The 18,561-nt window shown below is 45.3% G+C and overlaps 1 protein-coding gene across 1 annotated transcript in view; it reads right to left on the bottom strand.

The window, feature by feature from the left end:
• The window catches only part of MEI1 (meiotic double-stranded break formation protein 1), a 92,054-nt gene that overhangs the window by 20,522 nt on the left and 52,971 nt on the right, over window positions 1-18,561 (bottom strand). Inside the window, exons 20-22 of the mRNA XM_066253074.1 lie at window positions 17,198-17,473; window positions 4,399-4,564; window positions 2,614-2,718 (exon numbers count right to left, since the gene is read on the bottom strand). Of these exons, the coding sequence (XP_066109171.1) occupies window positions 2,614-2,718; window positions 4,399-4,564; window positions 17,198-17,473 (547 nt within the window). The remainder of the gene's footprint in view (window positions 1-2,613; window positions 2,719-4,398; window positions 4,565-17,197; window positions 17,474-18,561) is intronic.

Consider the following 18,561-nt stretch of genomic DNA (forward strand, 5'->3'; position numbering starts at 1 on the left):
CATAAATAAATGGAACAACAAATCCATGTTTCTTTCTCTCTCTCTCTCTCTAAAATCAATCAATAAAAAAATTTTTTTAAACATTTTTTTAATTTTTTATTTATTTATTTTTTACAGAGACAGAGAGTGAGTCAGAGAGAGGGATAGACAGGGATAGACAGACAGGAACGGAGAGAGATGAGAAGCATCAATCATTAGTTTTTCATTGCGCGTTGCAACACTTTAGTTGTTCATTGATTGCTTTCTCATATGTGCCTTGACCACGGGCCTTCAGCAGACCGAGTAACTCCTTGCTGGAGCCAACGACCTTGGGTTCAAGCTGGGGGCCTTTTCCTCAAACCAGATGAGTCCGCACTCAAGCTGGTGACCTCGGGGTCTCGAACCTGGGTCCTCTGCATCCCAGTCCGACGCTCTATCCACTGCGCCACCGCCTGGTCAGGCCAATAAAAATTTTTTAAAAAGGAAAGAAACACAGTGACAAACCTAAAGGCATCTTCACACCTCTATCTGAACAAACATCTGGCAAGCAGCCCATAGCTGCACACTACAGCAGCCTGCACACATTAGATGGTCAAAAGGCATCCTATAGCAGTGCTCATGCCAGCACAGACTCCAGGCCGAGGTCATCAAGGCCAACCTGCTACCCTTAACAGGAAGAAGATCCAGCATCCGGATTTTCCCAGCAATAGGGCACTAACTACCTTCCCAAAAGAGCTCTATGGCCACCCACATTCAGTTCCCTGAACTTGCCATATTCTCTCTCACATCATCCCCATCTGGCAAACTCCTTAATTCCTATTCAGCAATCAAGATTCTGCTCAGCCTGACCAGGCAGTGGCGCAGTGGATAGAGCGTCGAACTGGGATGCCAAGGACCCAGGTTTGAGACCCCGAGGTCACCAGCTTGAGCGCGGGCTCATCTGGTTTGAGCAAAAGCTCACCAGCTTGGACCCAAGGTCGCTGGCTCGAGCAAGGGATTACTCGGTCTGGTGAAAGCCCGCAGTCAAGGCACATATGATAAAGCAATCAATGAACAACTAAGGTGTCGCAACGAAAAACTGATGATTGATGCTTCTCATCTCTCCATTTCTGTCTGTCCCTGTCTGACTCTCTGTCTCTGTAAAAAAAAAAAAAAAGTTAAAAAAAAAATTCTGCTCAAAGTTCACCTCCCCCATGAAGTCTTCCTTAACCTCTTCAGGCAAGATGGGATGCCTCTCGGTGCTCCCCCAGCCCTCAAAGCAGTGACTACACTGTAAAGTAGACTTCTATAGAACATATCTCTTTCCTACTAGAAATTGCCACCTTGCTCCCTTGCCCCATGACCCCAATATAAAACCTACCTAAGTTTCCATTCACTTTTTGGTCAACCACATCACACGTGACTTCTAATTGGCTTGTGTCCAACCAGACAATCAGGTTCTTCTCCCCCCGAAAAAAACATACCTTCACCCCTAACTATAGTCCTCTACCACCAAAATTCTTAAATAAAAGTACTCAGTACTAGGGGTTATATGTAAATATATACATATATTACATTTAACGTATATGTTTCAGCCCATTATTCCTCCCTGCCAGAGACCATTTGACACAAACAGGCAGGCCAACAATGACCAGCACCAAGCTGGACCTGGAGGTCCCTTTATAAGCCTGACACTGATCATCTCATGAGGAGGTCTGAGCTACAGGCAGGGAATGAATCATCCTCACTTGTGGCCAGAGGACCTGATAGTCCAAAGGTACTGAAGACACACCATTGTCCCTATTAATTTCAAACTTTCCTCAACAAATATTCCTGAGGGCACTGCCTATGAAATGGCAACTGCATTAATGAGCAATGAAAGATCAGGGTAAAAAAGAGTAGTGAACTGGATCATCAGATCTTGAGTCAGCTGTGGGGTGCGGCGAAGAACTGAGCTTGTGCCAGAAAAAATGGATCTACATGAATAGTATCTGCTATCTCAACCTTAAGTCAGATAGCGCTATTATTTTATCTATGAGAAACCTAAGGCTCACAGAGAGTAGGTGATTTTCCAAGGTTATATAGCTAGTGATTAAGCTGAGAACAAACCCAAGCCTTCCAACTCCAGTGCTTGTGCTTATCACATAATTTTATATATACATCTATTTTGGAGAATGTCTCTGAAACAATTCTAGAGAACAAGCTAAGAAAGATCTGAAAGGCCCTGTAGCGAGAAGCCCACAGGAGCCTGACTGGTGGTGGCACAGTTGATACAGTGTTGACCTGGGACGCTGAGGTTGCCAGCTTTGAGCTCAGAAATGCCAGGTTAAACATGGGGTTGCTAGCTTGAGCCCAAAGGTGATTGGCTTGATCAAGGGGTTGTTGGCTTCACTAGAACCTCCCTGTCAAGGCACATATGAGAAGCAATCAATGAACAACTAAAGTGACACAACTACGAATTGATGCTTATCTCTCTCCTCCCTTACTCTCTCCCTTTCTGTCTCTCTCTCTCTCCAATCATTCCAAAAAAAAAAAAAAAAGCCCAGATTCACTAGCATCTTTAGTGTCTTCCAAAGGGATAAAAGGACAGAAGAAAGGAGCATCCCCAACATCCCCATCCCCAGGCCCTGAAGCACTGTCCCAAGCAGCTGGCACCTTGGTGAAGAAGCTTCATGGCCATGCTGTCCAGTTCTTGTTTTGACTCGTTCCTTAGCTGCACTAGAGAGAGGAGGCTCAGAAGCAATGGCAGGTTCCTGGAGGCTGTGAGGAACAAAAAGGGCTGGTCAGGGGCCTCACACTCAGACCACCTCAAGATCAGACAGACACCCATTGGCTGTAATGGTTTGTTGGGATGTACACCTACTTCCTGCCTTCTTCCTTCTTCACTGGGCATAAGGGCAACTGACAGACTGTATGCCAACTCTGGGTTGTGTGCCAGGAATTCAATATTTCACTTAATCCCCTTAAAACCATGTAAAACTTGAATTTGTTATTCTTATTATGCCGGAATGAAAACTGAGGTCTAGAGAGGCTGAATGACTTCTTCAAGGCCCCACAGCTAATAAGTGGCAGGGTCTGAACTTGAACCCAAATCTGAATTCAAAGTCCAAAGTATTTCTACTATGTGTTTCCACAAAATCTCATGGCTTCTTTTTTTTTTTTTTTTTTTTTAAATCTATTTATTTATTTATTTATTTATTCATTTTTTTAGAGAGGAGAGGGAGAGACAGAGAGAGAGAAGGGGGGGGAGGAGCTGGAAGCATCAACTCCCATATGTGCCTTGACCAGGCAAGCCCAGGGTTTCGAACCGGCGACCTCAGCATTTCCAGGTCGATGCTTTATCCACTGCGCTACCACAGGTCAGGCTCATGGCTTCTTAAACACTATTGTCAGTTAGATGTGGCTTATCCTTCCTTGCAAAGGAAGAACTCAGCTCCTGCAGACACCCTTAAATCTATTTATGAACCCATGCTGCCAGTCAGGACTGGACCAAGTTACAGTTCTCCTCTCATTTCCAAGCACTAAATTGTTTGGAAATTTAATTTAAAAATTCAGCTTTCTAAAAATAGAAAGACAAACCAATACCAACCTTTTCAATGTCTTCAAACTATACCAAATATCAAGCTTCCTTGACTGCAGGGAGTCCCATTCCAGATTTGGAAACTATCCTTTTGGATCTCACAGGGAGCTTCCAATATATCACATATCCACCCCTTCCCAGGCTCCTGCTGGCTGCTGCTGTCTCCCTGGCCTCCCCCACATTTCCTGCTTTCTTCTTCCCAACTGGGGGCTGCCATTCTTGTGACAAACAGCTCTGTGCACATGCTGTGCAGGGTGGGGACATGTACATATACGTCAAACACACCCACCCATGCTAAAAACACAGTCAGTAAACATAAAAAACACACACCATACACACATTGAGCATCTACTCTCCAATGAGAGGAAGGAGGTAAAGTTTAGCTTGAAACCACACTGGGCTGACTTATCTTTTGCAGAGAAACGTTGATTCTCTCTCCTGGAGCAGACCTCATCAAGGCAGAGATACCCACATCTTACTGAACTTCAGGTCAAAATGTGCCCTCAGCAGCCTGACCAGGTGGTGGCGCAATGGATAGAGTGTTGGACTGGGATGCAGAGGACCCAGGTTCAAGACCCCGAGGTTGCCAGCTTGAGCGCAGGCACATCTGGTTGAGCAAGGTTTACCAGCTTGAGCCCAAGGTCGCTGGCTCGAGCAAGGGGTCACTCGGTCTGCTGTAGCCCCATGGTCAAGGCACATATGAGAAATCAATCAATGAACAACTAAGGAGTCGCAACAAAGAACTGATGTTTCTCATCTTTCTCCCTTCCTTCCTGCATGTCTGTCCCTATCTGTCCCTCTCTCTGACTCTATCTCTGCCAAAAAAAAAAAAAAAGTGCCTTCAGCAGTAGCAGACTGACCTTCTGATGGGGAGGCCCCATGTTCCACCAGCAGTTGCTGTAGAATCAGCAGAAAGTGACCTCTGATGAGACCACCCACTTGGACATCCTCATTCCTCCTCAAAAAGGTCTTCAGGACAATCAGTACCTTGCGGGCTATGTCCACTGGGCTAGAATAGATGAGATCCTAGCAGGAGAGAAGAAAGCCAGAACTCAAAGGGTATCATGGTTGGAGACACATAGATAGTAGAGAAGACAGGGGCTGGGGAAGGGCCCAGGATGATGGTACCACAGAACCTGGGGAAAGAACTTACTCAGCACCTATTATGTACCATCATGACATTCTTTTTTTTTTTTCTTTTTTTTTTTTTTTGGAATTTTCTGAAGCTGGAAACGGGGAGAGACAGTCAGACAGACTCCCGCATGCGCCCGACAGGGATTCACCCGGCACGCCCACCAGGGGCGATGCTCTGCCCACCAGGGGGCGATGCTCTGCCCCTCCGGGGCGTTGCTCTGCCGCCACCAGAGCCACTCTAGCGCCTGGGGCAGAGGCCAAGGAGCCATCCCCAGCGCTCGGGCCATCTTTGCTCCAATGGAGCCTTGGCTGCGGGAGGGGAAGAGAGAGACAGAGAGGAAGGAGGGGATGGGGGTGGAGAAGCAGATGGGCGCTTCTCCTATGTGCCCTGGCCGGGAATCGAACCTGGGTCCCCCGCACGCCAGACCGACGCTCTACCGCTGAGCCAACCGGCCAGGGCCTGACATTCTTTTTTTAATTTTTATTTAATGATTTTAGTGAGAGAAGAAGAGAGGGAGAAAAAGAAAAAGAGAGGGAGGAAGAAAGGAACATCGACTAGGGAATTAAACTGGCAACCTCTGTGCTTCAGAATAATGCTCTAACCCCCTGGTTGGCAAACTGCGGCTCGCGAGCCACATGCAGCTCTTTGGCCCATTGAATGTGGCTCTACCACAAAATACCATGTGCAAGCTCTACCTCAATAAGGAATGACCTACCTATATAGTTTAAGTTTAAAAAATTTGGCTCTCGCCTGACCAGGCGGTGGCGCAGTAGATAGAGCGTCGGACTGGGATGCAGAGGACCCAGGTTCGAGACTCCGAGGTCGCCAGCTTGAACGCGAGCTCATTGGGTTTGAGCAAGGCTCATCTGCTTGAGCCCAAGGACGCTGGCTCGAGCAAGGGGTCACTTGGTCTGCTGTAGCCCCCCCAGTCAAGGCACATATGAGAAATCAATCAATGAACAACTAAGGAACCGCAACAAAGAATTGATGCTTCTCATCTCTCTCCCTTCCTGTCTGTTTGTCCTTATCTGTCCCTCCCTCTGACTCCCTCTGTCTCTGCCACAAAAAAAAAAAAAAAAAAAAAAAGTAAGTAAATAAATAAATTTTTAAAAATTTTGGTTCTCAAAAGAAATTTCAATCGTTGTACTGTTGATATTTGGCTCTGTTGACTAATGAGTTTGCAGACTACTGCTCTCACCAACCAAGCTGTCTGGCCAGGGCCCATTCTGACATTCTATAGGTCCATTCTAAGCAAGAGGAAATAGAGGCTTAAAGAGATTACATGATGTGGCCTAACCAATGGTAGTGCAGTGGATATAGCATCAACCTAGGATGCTGAGGTCCCCAGTTCAAAACCCTGAGGTCACTGGCTTGAGCAAGGGCTCATCTGGCTTGAGCACAGGCTCGCCAGTTTGAATATGGAATCATAGACACGATCCATGGTTGCTGGCTTGAGCCCAAAGGTCATTGGCTTAAGCAAGAGGTCACTGGTTCAACTGAGCCTCCCCGCCCCCACTCTATCCCTGCCCTGTCAAGGGATATATGGGAAGTAATCAATGAACAACTAAAGTGATGCAACTACAAGTTGATGCTTCTCATCTCTCTCCCTTCCTTTCTCTCTTTCTAAATTAAAAGAGAAAAAAATTACATGATGTGGATAAAAAAGGAGCCACATATTAAACCTGACAAGCTCAAGGAAGGCCAGCATGGCAGGTCCAATCAACTGAGAAATCAAAAGTAAACACACGGGATGGTTCGAACATAAAAATTCCTAACTCATAAGAGTCATGGTTACATCATAGGCCTGTAGCTTTCAAGCTTTACCTTAGAAATAAGCCTCTTTATTGTCTTTTTTTTTTTTTACAGGGACAGAGAGTCAGAGAGAGGGATAGACAGAGACAGACAGACAGGAACGGAGAGATGAGAAGCATCAATCATTAGTTTTTTGTTGCGCGTTGTGACTTCTTAGTTGTTCATTGATTGCTTTCTCATATGTGCCTTGACCATGGGGCTACAGTAGACCGAGTAACCTCTTGCTTGAGCCAGCGACCTTGGGTCCAAGCTGGTGAGCTTTTGCTCAAGCCAAATGAGCCCTGCACTCAAGCTGTCGACCTTGGGGTCTCGAACCTGGGTCCTTCCACATCCCAGTCCAACGCTCTATCCACTGCACCACGGCCTGGTCAGGCTATTGTCTTTTTAAAGCTAAAACAGCAAATCTTTGATATGTCAGAGTAATCTCCTTTTCCAGGCCCCTCAGGGCATACATATCTCTATGTACTATAATCCATACCCATTAATGTAAAAGTATGTCTCTCTTTGTTTTACTTTTTATCCAATCCCAGAGATTCTCGCCCTCCCCTTTCGCATTTGTTTTCTCCTACCCCCTTTAATCCATTAGTCTACCACCAATGGACTTCATGTAACCTTCCTTATGCCTACTTCTTCATTCTAATGTATAAAATAAACTGCAAGACAGCCATTCTCTGGAGCACTTTCTCAATCCATTGAGAGTTTGCTTCCCAGCAATTATCATCAATTTGGCTCAAATAAACTCATAAAAATTCTCTATAGGTCTGGATGTTTCTTATGTGGACAGTAATGTGCCAAAGGTCACATAAACCAGTATGTGGCACAGATAGGATTTGAATGCAGGTCTACTAACTCCAAACCCAAAGCTCTTTCTACACTCCAGGAAGCTTCTTTCATGCAAATGAAGTACTAAGGTCAAGAAAAGATTATTTCAGGACAGCAGACCTGAGTGTGCTTTAAAAGAAAAGAGGAGAGGGAAATGGAGATGCCACATGATGGGTTAGGACAGATTTGGGAGAGAGAGAAATGAGGACTAGGTCAGGCTCTTTCTCTGCCTTGGCATCTGGCTATTTCTGCTTCAAGCTGTCAAGGCCTTGGGTTCAAAAGATGGGAAAGGACATTGCATTTTATTTGTTTTCACAGTTATTTTAATGAGCATACATTAAAGGCAAAGCCAGTCAGAAGCTTCAACAGAGGCTATCCCACCAATAGAACTCCTGGCACCTACTAGCTCAAACAAGCCAATTCGTTTGAACAGGCTAATGTGCTGAGCCAGTTAGGGCTGGGTGCTATGAATCCAAAGTCATACGTAGACACCCCTTCCAGGGAGGATAGCTCCTGACACATAGAGAGACATGGTTACAGGACACCTGACCAGATAACTCCAGATATGCTGATCACTGGATGGCACAGGGATATCTGGCCTTGGCTCTTCACTAACCTCCACAACTGCCAGAGAAAAAACTATGATGTTGGACGGATAAAATGTATTATGCTGTTGGGCAGATAAAATGTATTATGCTCACTTTGTTAAAGATGGAAGCCGTCGCCCAGGTGATATTAATGTGTGTTGAGAATCCTTGTAGCCTGGGGCTTGGTTTTGGGATTAAGCCTTTCCCACCCTTTTTGATGTGGGGCGGTACAATCCAATCATGCCTCAGAAAGTGACTTTGTATTAGAGACTTCCCTATTTTGTATATTGGATTAAGGGTTTTGAATCTACACTATAAAATAGGAGTAGAACGGGAGCTTGGGCTCTTGGTTCCTGAGATTATCATTAGAAGAGAGAGCAGAGGAGAGCAGAGAAAGGCCACGTGGAGGAGGCCAGGAGAAGCAGCCAAGATGGTGGAGTGCTGAGTGAGATGCCAGTTTGTACAGAGTTTGTATCTGGGATAAGGAAGGAAATGGGGAACTGAGGAGAATAAGGCTGGTGAGCTAGAAACCTTTGATTCTAGGAAACTCGGATAAGTCAGTGGCTTTGTGAGCACTGAATGTGATTGGGTTTTGGAGCCCAGTGTGTATTTTTTACTTGCCCACCAGGTGCAAGCTAGGATTAAAGACTATGGCCCACCAGTTTTTGGTTCCTTTGTTTCTTTACCGACTGTCCGAATCCAATGCAAACCTGCATAGGCCAGAAGGCTGCTTTGATAGTGGCCCTGGCCGTGGCTTCTGGCTTTACATATGCTCACTTTGTTAAAGATGCCGTCGTTAGAGCATCAGCCTAGCGTACGGAGGACCCGGGTTCGATTCCCGGCCAGGGCACACAGGAGAAGCGCCCATTTGCTTCTCCACCCCTCCGCCGCGCCTTCCTCTCTGTCTCTCTCTTCCCCTCCCGCAGCCAAGGCTCCATTGGAGCAAAGATGGCCCGGGCACTGGGGATGGCTCTGTGGCCTCTGCCTCAGGCGCTAGAGTGGCTCTGGTTGCAACATGGTGACGCCCAGGATGGGCAGAGCATCGCCCCCTGGTGGGCAGAGCGTCGCCCCTGGTGGGCGTGCCGGGTGGATCCCGGTTGGGCGCATGCGGGAGTCTGTCTGACTGTCTCTCCCTGTTTCCAGCTTCAGAAAAATGAAAAAAAAAAAAAAAAAAAAGATGCCGTCGCCCAGGTGATATTAATGTGTGTTGGGGGCAGGCAGGATCATTGTAGCCTGGGGCTTGGTTTTGGGATTAAGCCTCTCCCACCCATTTTGATGTGGGGTGGTACAATCCAATCATGCCTTGGAGAAGTGACTGTATTAGAGACTTCCCTGTTTTGTATATTGGATTAGGGGTTTGGATTTCTAGACTATAAAATGGGGACGGAACAAGAGTTTGCTCTCTTGGTTCCTGAGATTATCATTAGAAAAGAGAGCAGAGGAGAGCAGAGAAAGGCCATGTGGAGGAGGCCAGGAGAAGCAGCCAAGATGGTGGAGTGCTGAGTGAGATGCCAGTTTGTGTAGAGTTTGTATTTGGGATAAGGAAGGAGATGGGGAACAGAGGTGAATAAGTCTGGTGAGCTAGAAACCTTTGATTCTAGGAAACTCGGATAAGTCAGTGGCTTTGTAAGCACTGAATGTGACTGGGTTTTGGAGCCCAGTGTGTATTTTTACTTGCCCGCCGGGTGCAAGCTAGAATTAAAGACTATGGCCCACCAGTTTTTGGCTCCGCTGTTTCTTTGCCAACTGTCCGAATCCAATGCGAACCTGCCTGGACTGGGCTGCTGTGATAGTGGCCCTGGCCGTGTCTTCTGGCTTTACATATGATGTGGGTCAAATAAGTTTGCAAATATGATGTATATGTTTGCTTGCTTATAGTTTGCATTGGGTGTGGGGGACAGGCTGTAAGCAGGCAGGGTCGTTATAGCCTAAGGCTTAGTGTTTTTTTTGTTTTTTGTTTTTACAGACAGAGTCAGAGAGAGGGGTAGATAGGGACAGACAGACAGGAACGGAGAGAGATGAGAAGCATCAATCATCAGTTTTTTGTTGCGACACCTTAGTTGTTCATTGATTACTTTCTCATATGTGCCTTAACCGCGGGCCTTCAGCAGAAGGAGTAACCCTTTGCTCTAGCCAGAGACTTTGGGTCCAAGCTCGTGAGCTTTTTTGCTCAAGCCAGATGAGCCCGCACTCAAGCTGGCGACCTTGGGGTCTCGAACCTGAGTCTGCCACATCTCAGTCGGACGCTCTATCCACTGCGCCACCGCCTGGTCAGGCAGGCTTAGTTTTAAGACTAAGCCTTCCCCACCCTGGGGTGGTACATTCTCATGAGGAATCCCATTATGCCTCAGATAAGTAACTTTGTATCAGAGACTTCCTTGTTTGTATATTGGATTAAAAGTTTTGATTTCTATACTATAAAATGGGACAGAGGAGCCCATGCTAAAGGAGAGCAGAGAAAGGCCACATGGAGGAGAGGAGAAATGGCGGAATGCTGAAGGAGAAGCCAGTTTGTGCAGGGAGAGCAGAGAGAAGGAAATGGGAAACAGAGGTGAATAAGGCTGATGAGTTAGAAATCTTTGATTCTAGGAAACTTGGATAAGTCAGTGGCTTTGAGAGCCCTGAATGGAAAGGGAAGTATTTTCCCACTGTGTATATTTCTTGCCCACTGGGTGCAAGCTAGAATTAAAGGTAATGGCCCACCAGTTCTTGGCTTCATTGTTTCATTATTGTCTGTCCGAATTCAATGTGAACCTGCATGGGCCAGGTGGCTGTGATGGTGGCCGTGGCTACTGGCTTTACATATATCAATAGCAACCATTCAATTAGGGCCTAATAATGTCAGGTACTATGTTGTGTTTAAACAGTAGCTGTATGTTTGTCTGTCTTCATAATAATCTTTCAGGTAGGTGTTGCCGCAATTTTTCAAATGAGGAAACTGGGCAAACTAAGTAGTCTGCCTATCAAGAAAGCAGTGGCGTTGTAACTATGGGTTAATAAAGGGCAGGGATGAGATCAGTTTCATCTTTGTAACCTCGAAAGACTGTGAAAACATCTCTGGAAGGAGATGATCACAGAATGAGAGGGCTAGAGGGAATCTCAGCTCATTTCCATCAACCTTTTTAGTTTACAGAGTATGTGCTGAATCCCAGAGAGGGGGTGATTTGCCCAAGGTCACAGGGCCCCAGGCCAACCCAGTTTCTAGGTCCTGTTCCTTCAACAACCAGTGGCTACCTGATTGCCAGAGATGGTCCCTGAGAAACCTGAGTTAGTATACTTTAAAGGCCCAAAAGAAAGGGGGGTACTTAGTTTTTGGTGGCCCTGGTGAATGCCAGGGGAAAGTGTGCACCTTACCACATGGGTCAATAGGAAGATAGTCACTGGGCAGGATACAGCCCACTCTGTAATCTCTCCTGCCCGACGGTGCCCTGAACTCTCTGGGACTGGACCAACCATGGTGATGTGGCCAAGCAGGAAACAAACAGCTTCTGAGACATCACTGTTTTTTCACATCGAAACAACTTACATGAAGACCACCCACTGATAAGACTGGCAATTAACAGCTTTGTTTTCAGTTGTTAATTGCCCATATCAAATACAGAAATTGGTACTAACACATATTTTTAGACTCTTTTCTCCTCCTGTGGCTAGAAGCTGGGCAGAAATGGTAGCAATTATATATATGAACAGACAACAAAGTTGTTCCTCACTGTTTTGTTTAACAACTGATGTTTCTAGGATCTGATTTAATACACAATTCTTTTTTTTTTTTTTAAGACAGAGAAAGGGACAGATAGGGACAGACAGACAGGAAGGGAGAGAGATGACAGGCATCAACTTTTCGTTGCGGCTCCTTAGTCTCCTTAGTTTCTCATTGATTGCTTTCTCTTATGTGCCTTGACATGGGGGCTACAGCAAACCAAGTGACCCCTTGCTTGAGCCAGTGACTCTGGGCTTAAGCTGGTGAGCCTTGCTCAAACCAAATATGCCTGCACTCAAGCTGGGGTTTCAAACCTGGGTCCTCTGCATCCAGTCCGATGCTCAATCCACTGCACCGCCTGGCCAGGCCAAAATTCATTAACTTTAGCCTCCAATCATGGTTATGACCCTTATTAGCTATATTACATTGGGTAATTCAGTAAGCTTCTCTGAGATTAACATTTTCTGTGGTTCAGTTAGTCAAGGATCAGAGAATGAGAGCCCACTGTGTACAGCATATGAAGAGTATTACTATCTATTCTTTCATTTATCCTCCTGTTACTAAAGCTCCTGGACCTCTATGCAGCATCCAGCCCTGAGTGCAGCTCCTTCCTGTTGAGTTCTACCTGACAAAGCTTAAGGCTCCTCTCTACCCTGTCCTTCTCCATGAAGAAGGGGTGATGAGGATGGTACACATTTAAAGACAAGAAGTAGGTCACCACAACAAAGGCTGGAGTACCTCCTCCAGCTTGCCTGGGACAGGGACTCTCTCAGAACTTGGTCTCCTGACAATGACCCCCACAGATGCAACAGCAAATCCTGCCTGGAAAATTTGACAGAACAATCATCTGGTTGCTTGGTCAAATAAATGGCAAGAGGAACAAAAAAATAAAAAAGAATTGGAGGGAGAGGTCTATGGATTATACCCACAAGCCTGACCAGGCGGTGGTGCAGTGGATTGAGCTTTGACCTGGGACACAGAGGACTCAGGCTCGAAACAGTGAGGTCACCAGCTTGAGTGCAAGGTCGTTGGCTTGAGCATGGAATCATAGACATAACCTCATGGTCACTGGCTTGAGCCCAAGGTCGCTGGCTTGAGCAAGGGGTCACTGGCTCGGCTGGAGCCCCCTGGTCAAGGCACATATGAGAAAGCAATCAATGAACAACTAAGGTATTGCACTATGAGTTGATGCTTCTCATCTCTCTCCCTTCCTGTCTGTCTATCCCTATCTGTTCCTCTCTCTGTCTTTCTCTCTCTGTCTCTGTCAATAAAAAAAAATCATTATAATTATATATATCCACAATAAAAAGAAAGACTATACAATAGTGTTAGGGACAGACACATAACTAACAAAACACTTTTCAACTGTAAGGAAAATACTATAAAAGTGTTCTTTTCTGGGATGGTGAGGCAGACATAGGTCATCACTGAGGGGGCATGTGGTGGGCTTCTGGAGTGGCTGCCAGTTCTGTCGCCTGAAACACATGCAATTACTGGAGTATTCCCATGTAATAACCAAGCTGTTGTACATGCTTGATGTGATTTTTCTAGACTTGTGTTATTTTTCATAATAAAATTTTAAAAATAAATAGAATTTGGTCTCCTGAGATTCATTTTCTCTCTGGCTTATTTCTTTTCAGTTTTTATGTCCTCTGAAACTACCGATCTAGGATAGCCTTCTGTTAAGGAGAGGCCTCCACCCCAGGCAGATCCAGACTGAGAAAGAGAACTTATGAGAGAAAAATAATAAACTCCATTTTATGTGTTGTTGTTGTTTTTTGTATTTTCTGAAGTTGGAAACAGGGAGGCAGTCAGACAGACTCCCACATGCGCCAGACCAAGATCCACCCGGCATGCCCACCAGGGGGCGATGCTCTGCCCATCTGGGGCGTTGCTCTGTTGCAACCAGGGGCCATTCTAGCACCTGAGAAAGAGGCCATGGAGCCATCCTCAGTGCCCGGGCCAACTTTGCTCCAATGGAGCCTTGGCTGCAGGAGGGGAAGAGAGAGACAGAGAGGAAGGAGAGGGGGAGGGGTGGAGAAGCAGATGGGCGCTTCTCCTGTGTGCCTGGCTGGGAATCGAACCCGGGACTCCTGCACGCCAGGCCAATGCTCTACCACTGAGCCAACCGGCCAGGGCCAATAAACTCCATTTTAAACAGAAATATTGCCCTGGCCGGTTGGCTCAGCGGTAGAGCGTCGGCCTGGCGTGCGGGGGACCCGGGTTCGATTCCCGGCCAGGGCACATAGGAGAAGCGCCCATTTGCTTCTCCACCCCCCACCCCCTCCTTCCTTTCTGTCTCTCTCTTCCCCTCCCGCAGTCAAGGCTCCATTGGAGCAAAGATGGCCCGGGCGCTGGGGATGGCTCCTTGGCCTCTGCCCCAGACGCTAGAATGGCTCTGGTCGCGGCAAAGCAACGCCCCGGAGGGGCAGAGCATCGCCCCTTGGTGGGCAGAGTGTCGCCCCTGGTGGGTGTGCCGGGTGGATCCCGGTCGGGCGCATGCGGGAGTCTGTCTGACTATCTCTCCCCGTTTCCAGCTTCAGAAAAATAAAAAAAATAATAAAAAAATTTAAAAAAATAAACAGAAATATTAAATAGATGGTTAGCTGGGTCTGGAACTCAGGAGATGGTAAGGATAGGCAGAGAAATGAGTCATCAGTATAGGACAGGAAGCAACCGAAGCTGTGGGAATAAATCAGACAACCCAGCAAGAATGCACTGAGTGAAAAGAGAGCCCAGAACAAAACCCTGAGGAACATCAACTTTCAAGTGCTAGCCAGAGAGAAAACTATAAAAGAGACTAGCAAGAAACATCAAGAGAGATAGGAGAAAAATTTAAGAGAATTGGAATTACTGAAACCAAGAGTATAACAATAAAAAGGAAGTGGACAACCATCAGATACTAATAGGTCATGTCAAATGAAAACCAAAAAGTCCACTGTAATTAGCTACAAGGACATCATTGCTGATCCTGCTGAGAAACAAGTAAGAGATGATTCTGAGGGCAGAAAACTACTTCTAGGAGTTTGGCTATAAAGGAAAAGATATGGGAGTGGAAAGGGTTGGATGGTCAGGGACCAGTGAGAGTCTGGGTCCAGGTGGAAGAAATTCAGGAGTGAGCCTAGAAGGGCTTAGATCCTCCACCCCTCTCACAGTCTGATGTCACAAATTTTTTTCTAGCCTCAGCATTCTCTCCCTTCATTGATGCTTTTTATAAGTCTCTACAAGGTGGCAGGGATGAAACAACCATCTGTGATTTACTCAAGGTCAAGGACTGACCAACCATAACTGAGTTATCTTTATATCCCCAATGTCTAGTGCCAAACACATTTATCATACATGATAAATGCAAAAGTGAGTGACTGAATTCACGAGGCCTCTAAAACCTGCTCTTGCATTTTTCTCCAACCTCAGCTCCTGCAAAATTCCTAGAAGCTTAAGGACTCACTGAACAACTCACTGCCCTGAATTAAAATAAGCACTTTCATGCTACTATACTGGCCTGGCAACCCGTTCACTTGGCAGATCCTTTGAAGATAAGCATATATGACACCTTTCTGCCCTCCCTGCCACGCAACCACTCTGCCTGACCTTTATTGCCACACTGTTAGTATAGTTGTTTGTGGTATGTTGTGTCTGATTCCCTTACCAGACTGTAGGAGCCACTTAAAATGGAATGGGAGCTGTCATCCCAGAGGAACTGCCTTGTACATCTTATTCCTCAAACCTCTGGAATGTAAAAACAGGGCAAAATAACCTTTGGACTGAGCCTAAAGCAGCAGTGTATTCCAAATAAGTTTGCAAAGACAACAGGAAAGCAGACCTTGCAACTAGGACAGAAAATTAAAGGCAATCTTTAGAATTAGTATCACCTATATTAGCTTAGCTGCACCTATTGAAATTCCTTTCTTATTAATACCCATAAAAAGCCCTTCCTTCCATTCAAGTAATTGTTCCCCTTCCCTTTCTCATAAATACTCTTTGCCTTCACCTCCTAATTGGAACACTATTTGGGTTTGTGCCTGAAACAGTGCTTCCTAATTGGATGTCAATAAATTTTTGTTGCCTTTCACTTTAGCCTTTTATTCTTAGGTGAAGAATCCCCAGTGCTCAAATAGCTCTCCCATTAGTTGAAACATGAGAATTTGCTCAGTGTACTGAAAAGAACATTAGACAGAGTAAAAATCTGAATTTTAATCTCAACTCTTACGATCTAGGACAAATCTCTCTCAATCTATTTCTTCATCCTTTTAAAAAGAAAAAAATAATAAGATGCCATCATTAGTATGTCTCTCAGAGGATCTGAATTCTCCCCCTGCCTTTATTTTAGAGATTTGGATCTGTCTAGATCCCTAATTCAATGGGTCAGCAAATAAAATAACTACTATGTGTGAGAAACACTTCTTCTGACAAGGAAAATCCTTGTTCATTGCTACTCCCCCTGGTGTCTTCTTGCCTTCATCCCCTATGCATTAATACTTTCTTTTTAACCCATTAATTCTTCTACTTTTTTCTTCCTCTAAAAAAGTCATAGCATAAATGTGGTCCCTATCAAGCCAACACATGTGTGACTTCACAAGATGACAGATCTCAGGGATGGGAGATGAGGACTTAAGTCTGAATGGGGAGTGTGTGCATGTGTAAATGTGGCCAGATACAGATACCTAACGATGTGAGATATATAACGTGCGAGTGCAATTTCTACCAAATCACTCTTAATAAACTCAGGGAATCATATTTGTTGATGATAAGAACATCAAAGGAATCCCGTTGTCTCTGATGGACTGGGTCATTCTTCCTGGACTAAGGAGGGGCCAAGCAGATGAACTAGCATTGAAGGTAGTGGTTCTAAACCAAGTGTCTTCTATGCTGGCGTGCTGCAATCAGTTTAGGACCTGCCACTAGTAATTGGTCACTAAATACAAAGTTTCAACTGTACAAAGAATTTTTAAATATGTAAATTACAATAATTATCTCTATAATATCACTTTCATTCATTTGTTTTCAATGTGCTCTCTCGAATGAAAGAAAAAAAGGCAGAGTTAAAGTCACTGTGTTAGAAACTGCAGACAACAGGCCTACTTATCTAATATTCCTGTTAGGAAGTATAGGGATATCTTACTTCATAAAAAAGCATTGGGGTCTCTGACCATTCTAGGTCTTCCCAAGGAGTGTGTTACACATGTATCATTACATTAGTCATGGCAGAAAAGAGGCACAGCCCCTCTGCAATCAGATATCTCCATCTACATATCCCAGGGGTCTCCTTTGATATTAAACCCTTTTTAGCAGAATCTGCTTTAGAAAAGACAGGGGAGTGAAAGGAAGTGGTGACTGAGACCAGTATTTCATAGTTATATCTCCTGGGGAGCACAGGGCACATCTCTCTCAGTGAGTAGACTTTCAACAGACTTAGGACAGGGTACAGATTTACAGAAACCAGGCATCTGCCAGCCAAAAAGACTTCCTACCCACATGGAAACAATATTAAGTCCAGAGGTGGGCAGAAGTTGTTGCTAGTGCCTCCTGACCTCAGTAAAACAGCTCCCAGAGAAAGAGGGACCACCATCTCTGAACACAGAAAGGAACAAGTGGTTACCTACTAGCAAAATAAGCAGGATGCTGGGGCTGCTTCTGAGTATGTGGAACAGAGCTGCTAAGCTGGCAGGAAGAGCAGGCTGTCCAGCAGAGGGGACATCATCCAGTTCTTCATAGCTGCTGTTTTCCCAGGAGAACCAAAGTTCCAAGACACGATGTCCAAACCTACTCATCAGCTCTGGATACAACAGGAAGAACCTGAGTAGGAGGGAGTGGTGAGTGTAGATGAGGCACAGGTCTGGGATGTCCTCTAAAAATTTGCTGATGGCACTGACCACAGCCTGGAGGCAAGGAAAGAAAGGGGCTAAAATATACTTTGCAGAAGACCCAAGAGAACCTAATAAACATAGCCAAGACATGACTGGGAAAAATGTACTAGCATCTCAGTACTCTAGAATATCTTCACTGGCTCATCCCAGTGCCCTCTTTAGAGAAGACAACTCTACTGTGCTTACCCCATTTCTCAACTGGGGATAATTTTGCTACCCAGGGACATTGAGAAATATTTAGACATTTTTGATGGTCTTGACCTGGGGAATGCTACTGACATCTAGTGGGAGAGAGCAGAGATACTACTAAATAGCACAAAAAACACAAGAGTTTTCCTCTCTGGGGAAACACAACCAGTGAGGGTCCTCACATACACTCAGGAGTGTCTCATCATACTAGAAAGCTCAAATTCTTTTAAAGATCAATAGGATTGTATCAAAAGAACTTAGGAATTACTATAAATAGGCTCCCACTGGCCAAAGAGAGAACAATTTGAGCCTTAAAAGTATAACTACTGTGAATTGAAACACATCAATTTTTTTTTTTTTTTAGCGAGAGAGAAAGAGAGAGAGAGAAAGTGAGACAAAGAAGGAAGAAAGATGAGAAGCAACAACTTGTTGCGGCACCTTAGTTATTCACTGATTGCTTTTCCATATGTGCCTTGATGGGGGGGGTGAAATTGTTACAGTGACCCCTTGCTCAAGCCAGTGACCTTCGGGCTCAAGCCAGTGACCATGGGGTCATGTCTATGATCCCAGGCTCAAGCTGGCGACCCAACGCTCAAACCAGTGACATCAAGGTTTTGAATCTGGTTTCTCAGCATCCCAGGCCAGCACTCAATCCACTGCACCACTGCCACATCAGGCAAAAAACACATCAAATATTTTTAAATCCCTGAGTTCATAACAGCACTAAAAAAACTTCCTTTGTTACCTTTGAAGAATGCTAGGCAACCAGTTCATTTTTTTAAAAAACTGGTAATTAAAAAGAAGTCTTTTTGTTGATTCTAGAGAGAGCAGATGAGAGAGGGAAACAAACATCAATTTGTTGTTCATTTATTTATGCATTTACTGGTTGATTCTTGCATATGCTGTGACCA

The sequence above is a fragment of the Saccopteryx bilineata genome, chromosome 1 (assembly GCF_036850765.1).
Source record: "Saccopteryx bilineata isolate mSacBil1 chromosome 1, mSacBil1_pri_phased_curated, whole genome shotgun sequence".
NCBI lineage: Eukaryota > Metazoa > Chordata > Mammalia > Chiroptera > Emballonuridae > Saccopteryx > Saccopteryx bilineata.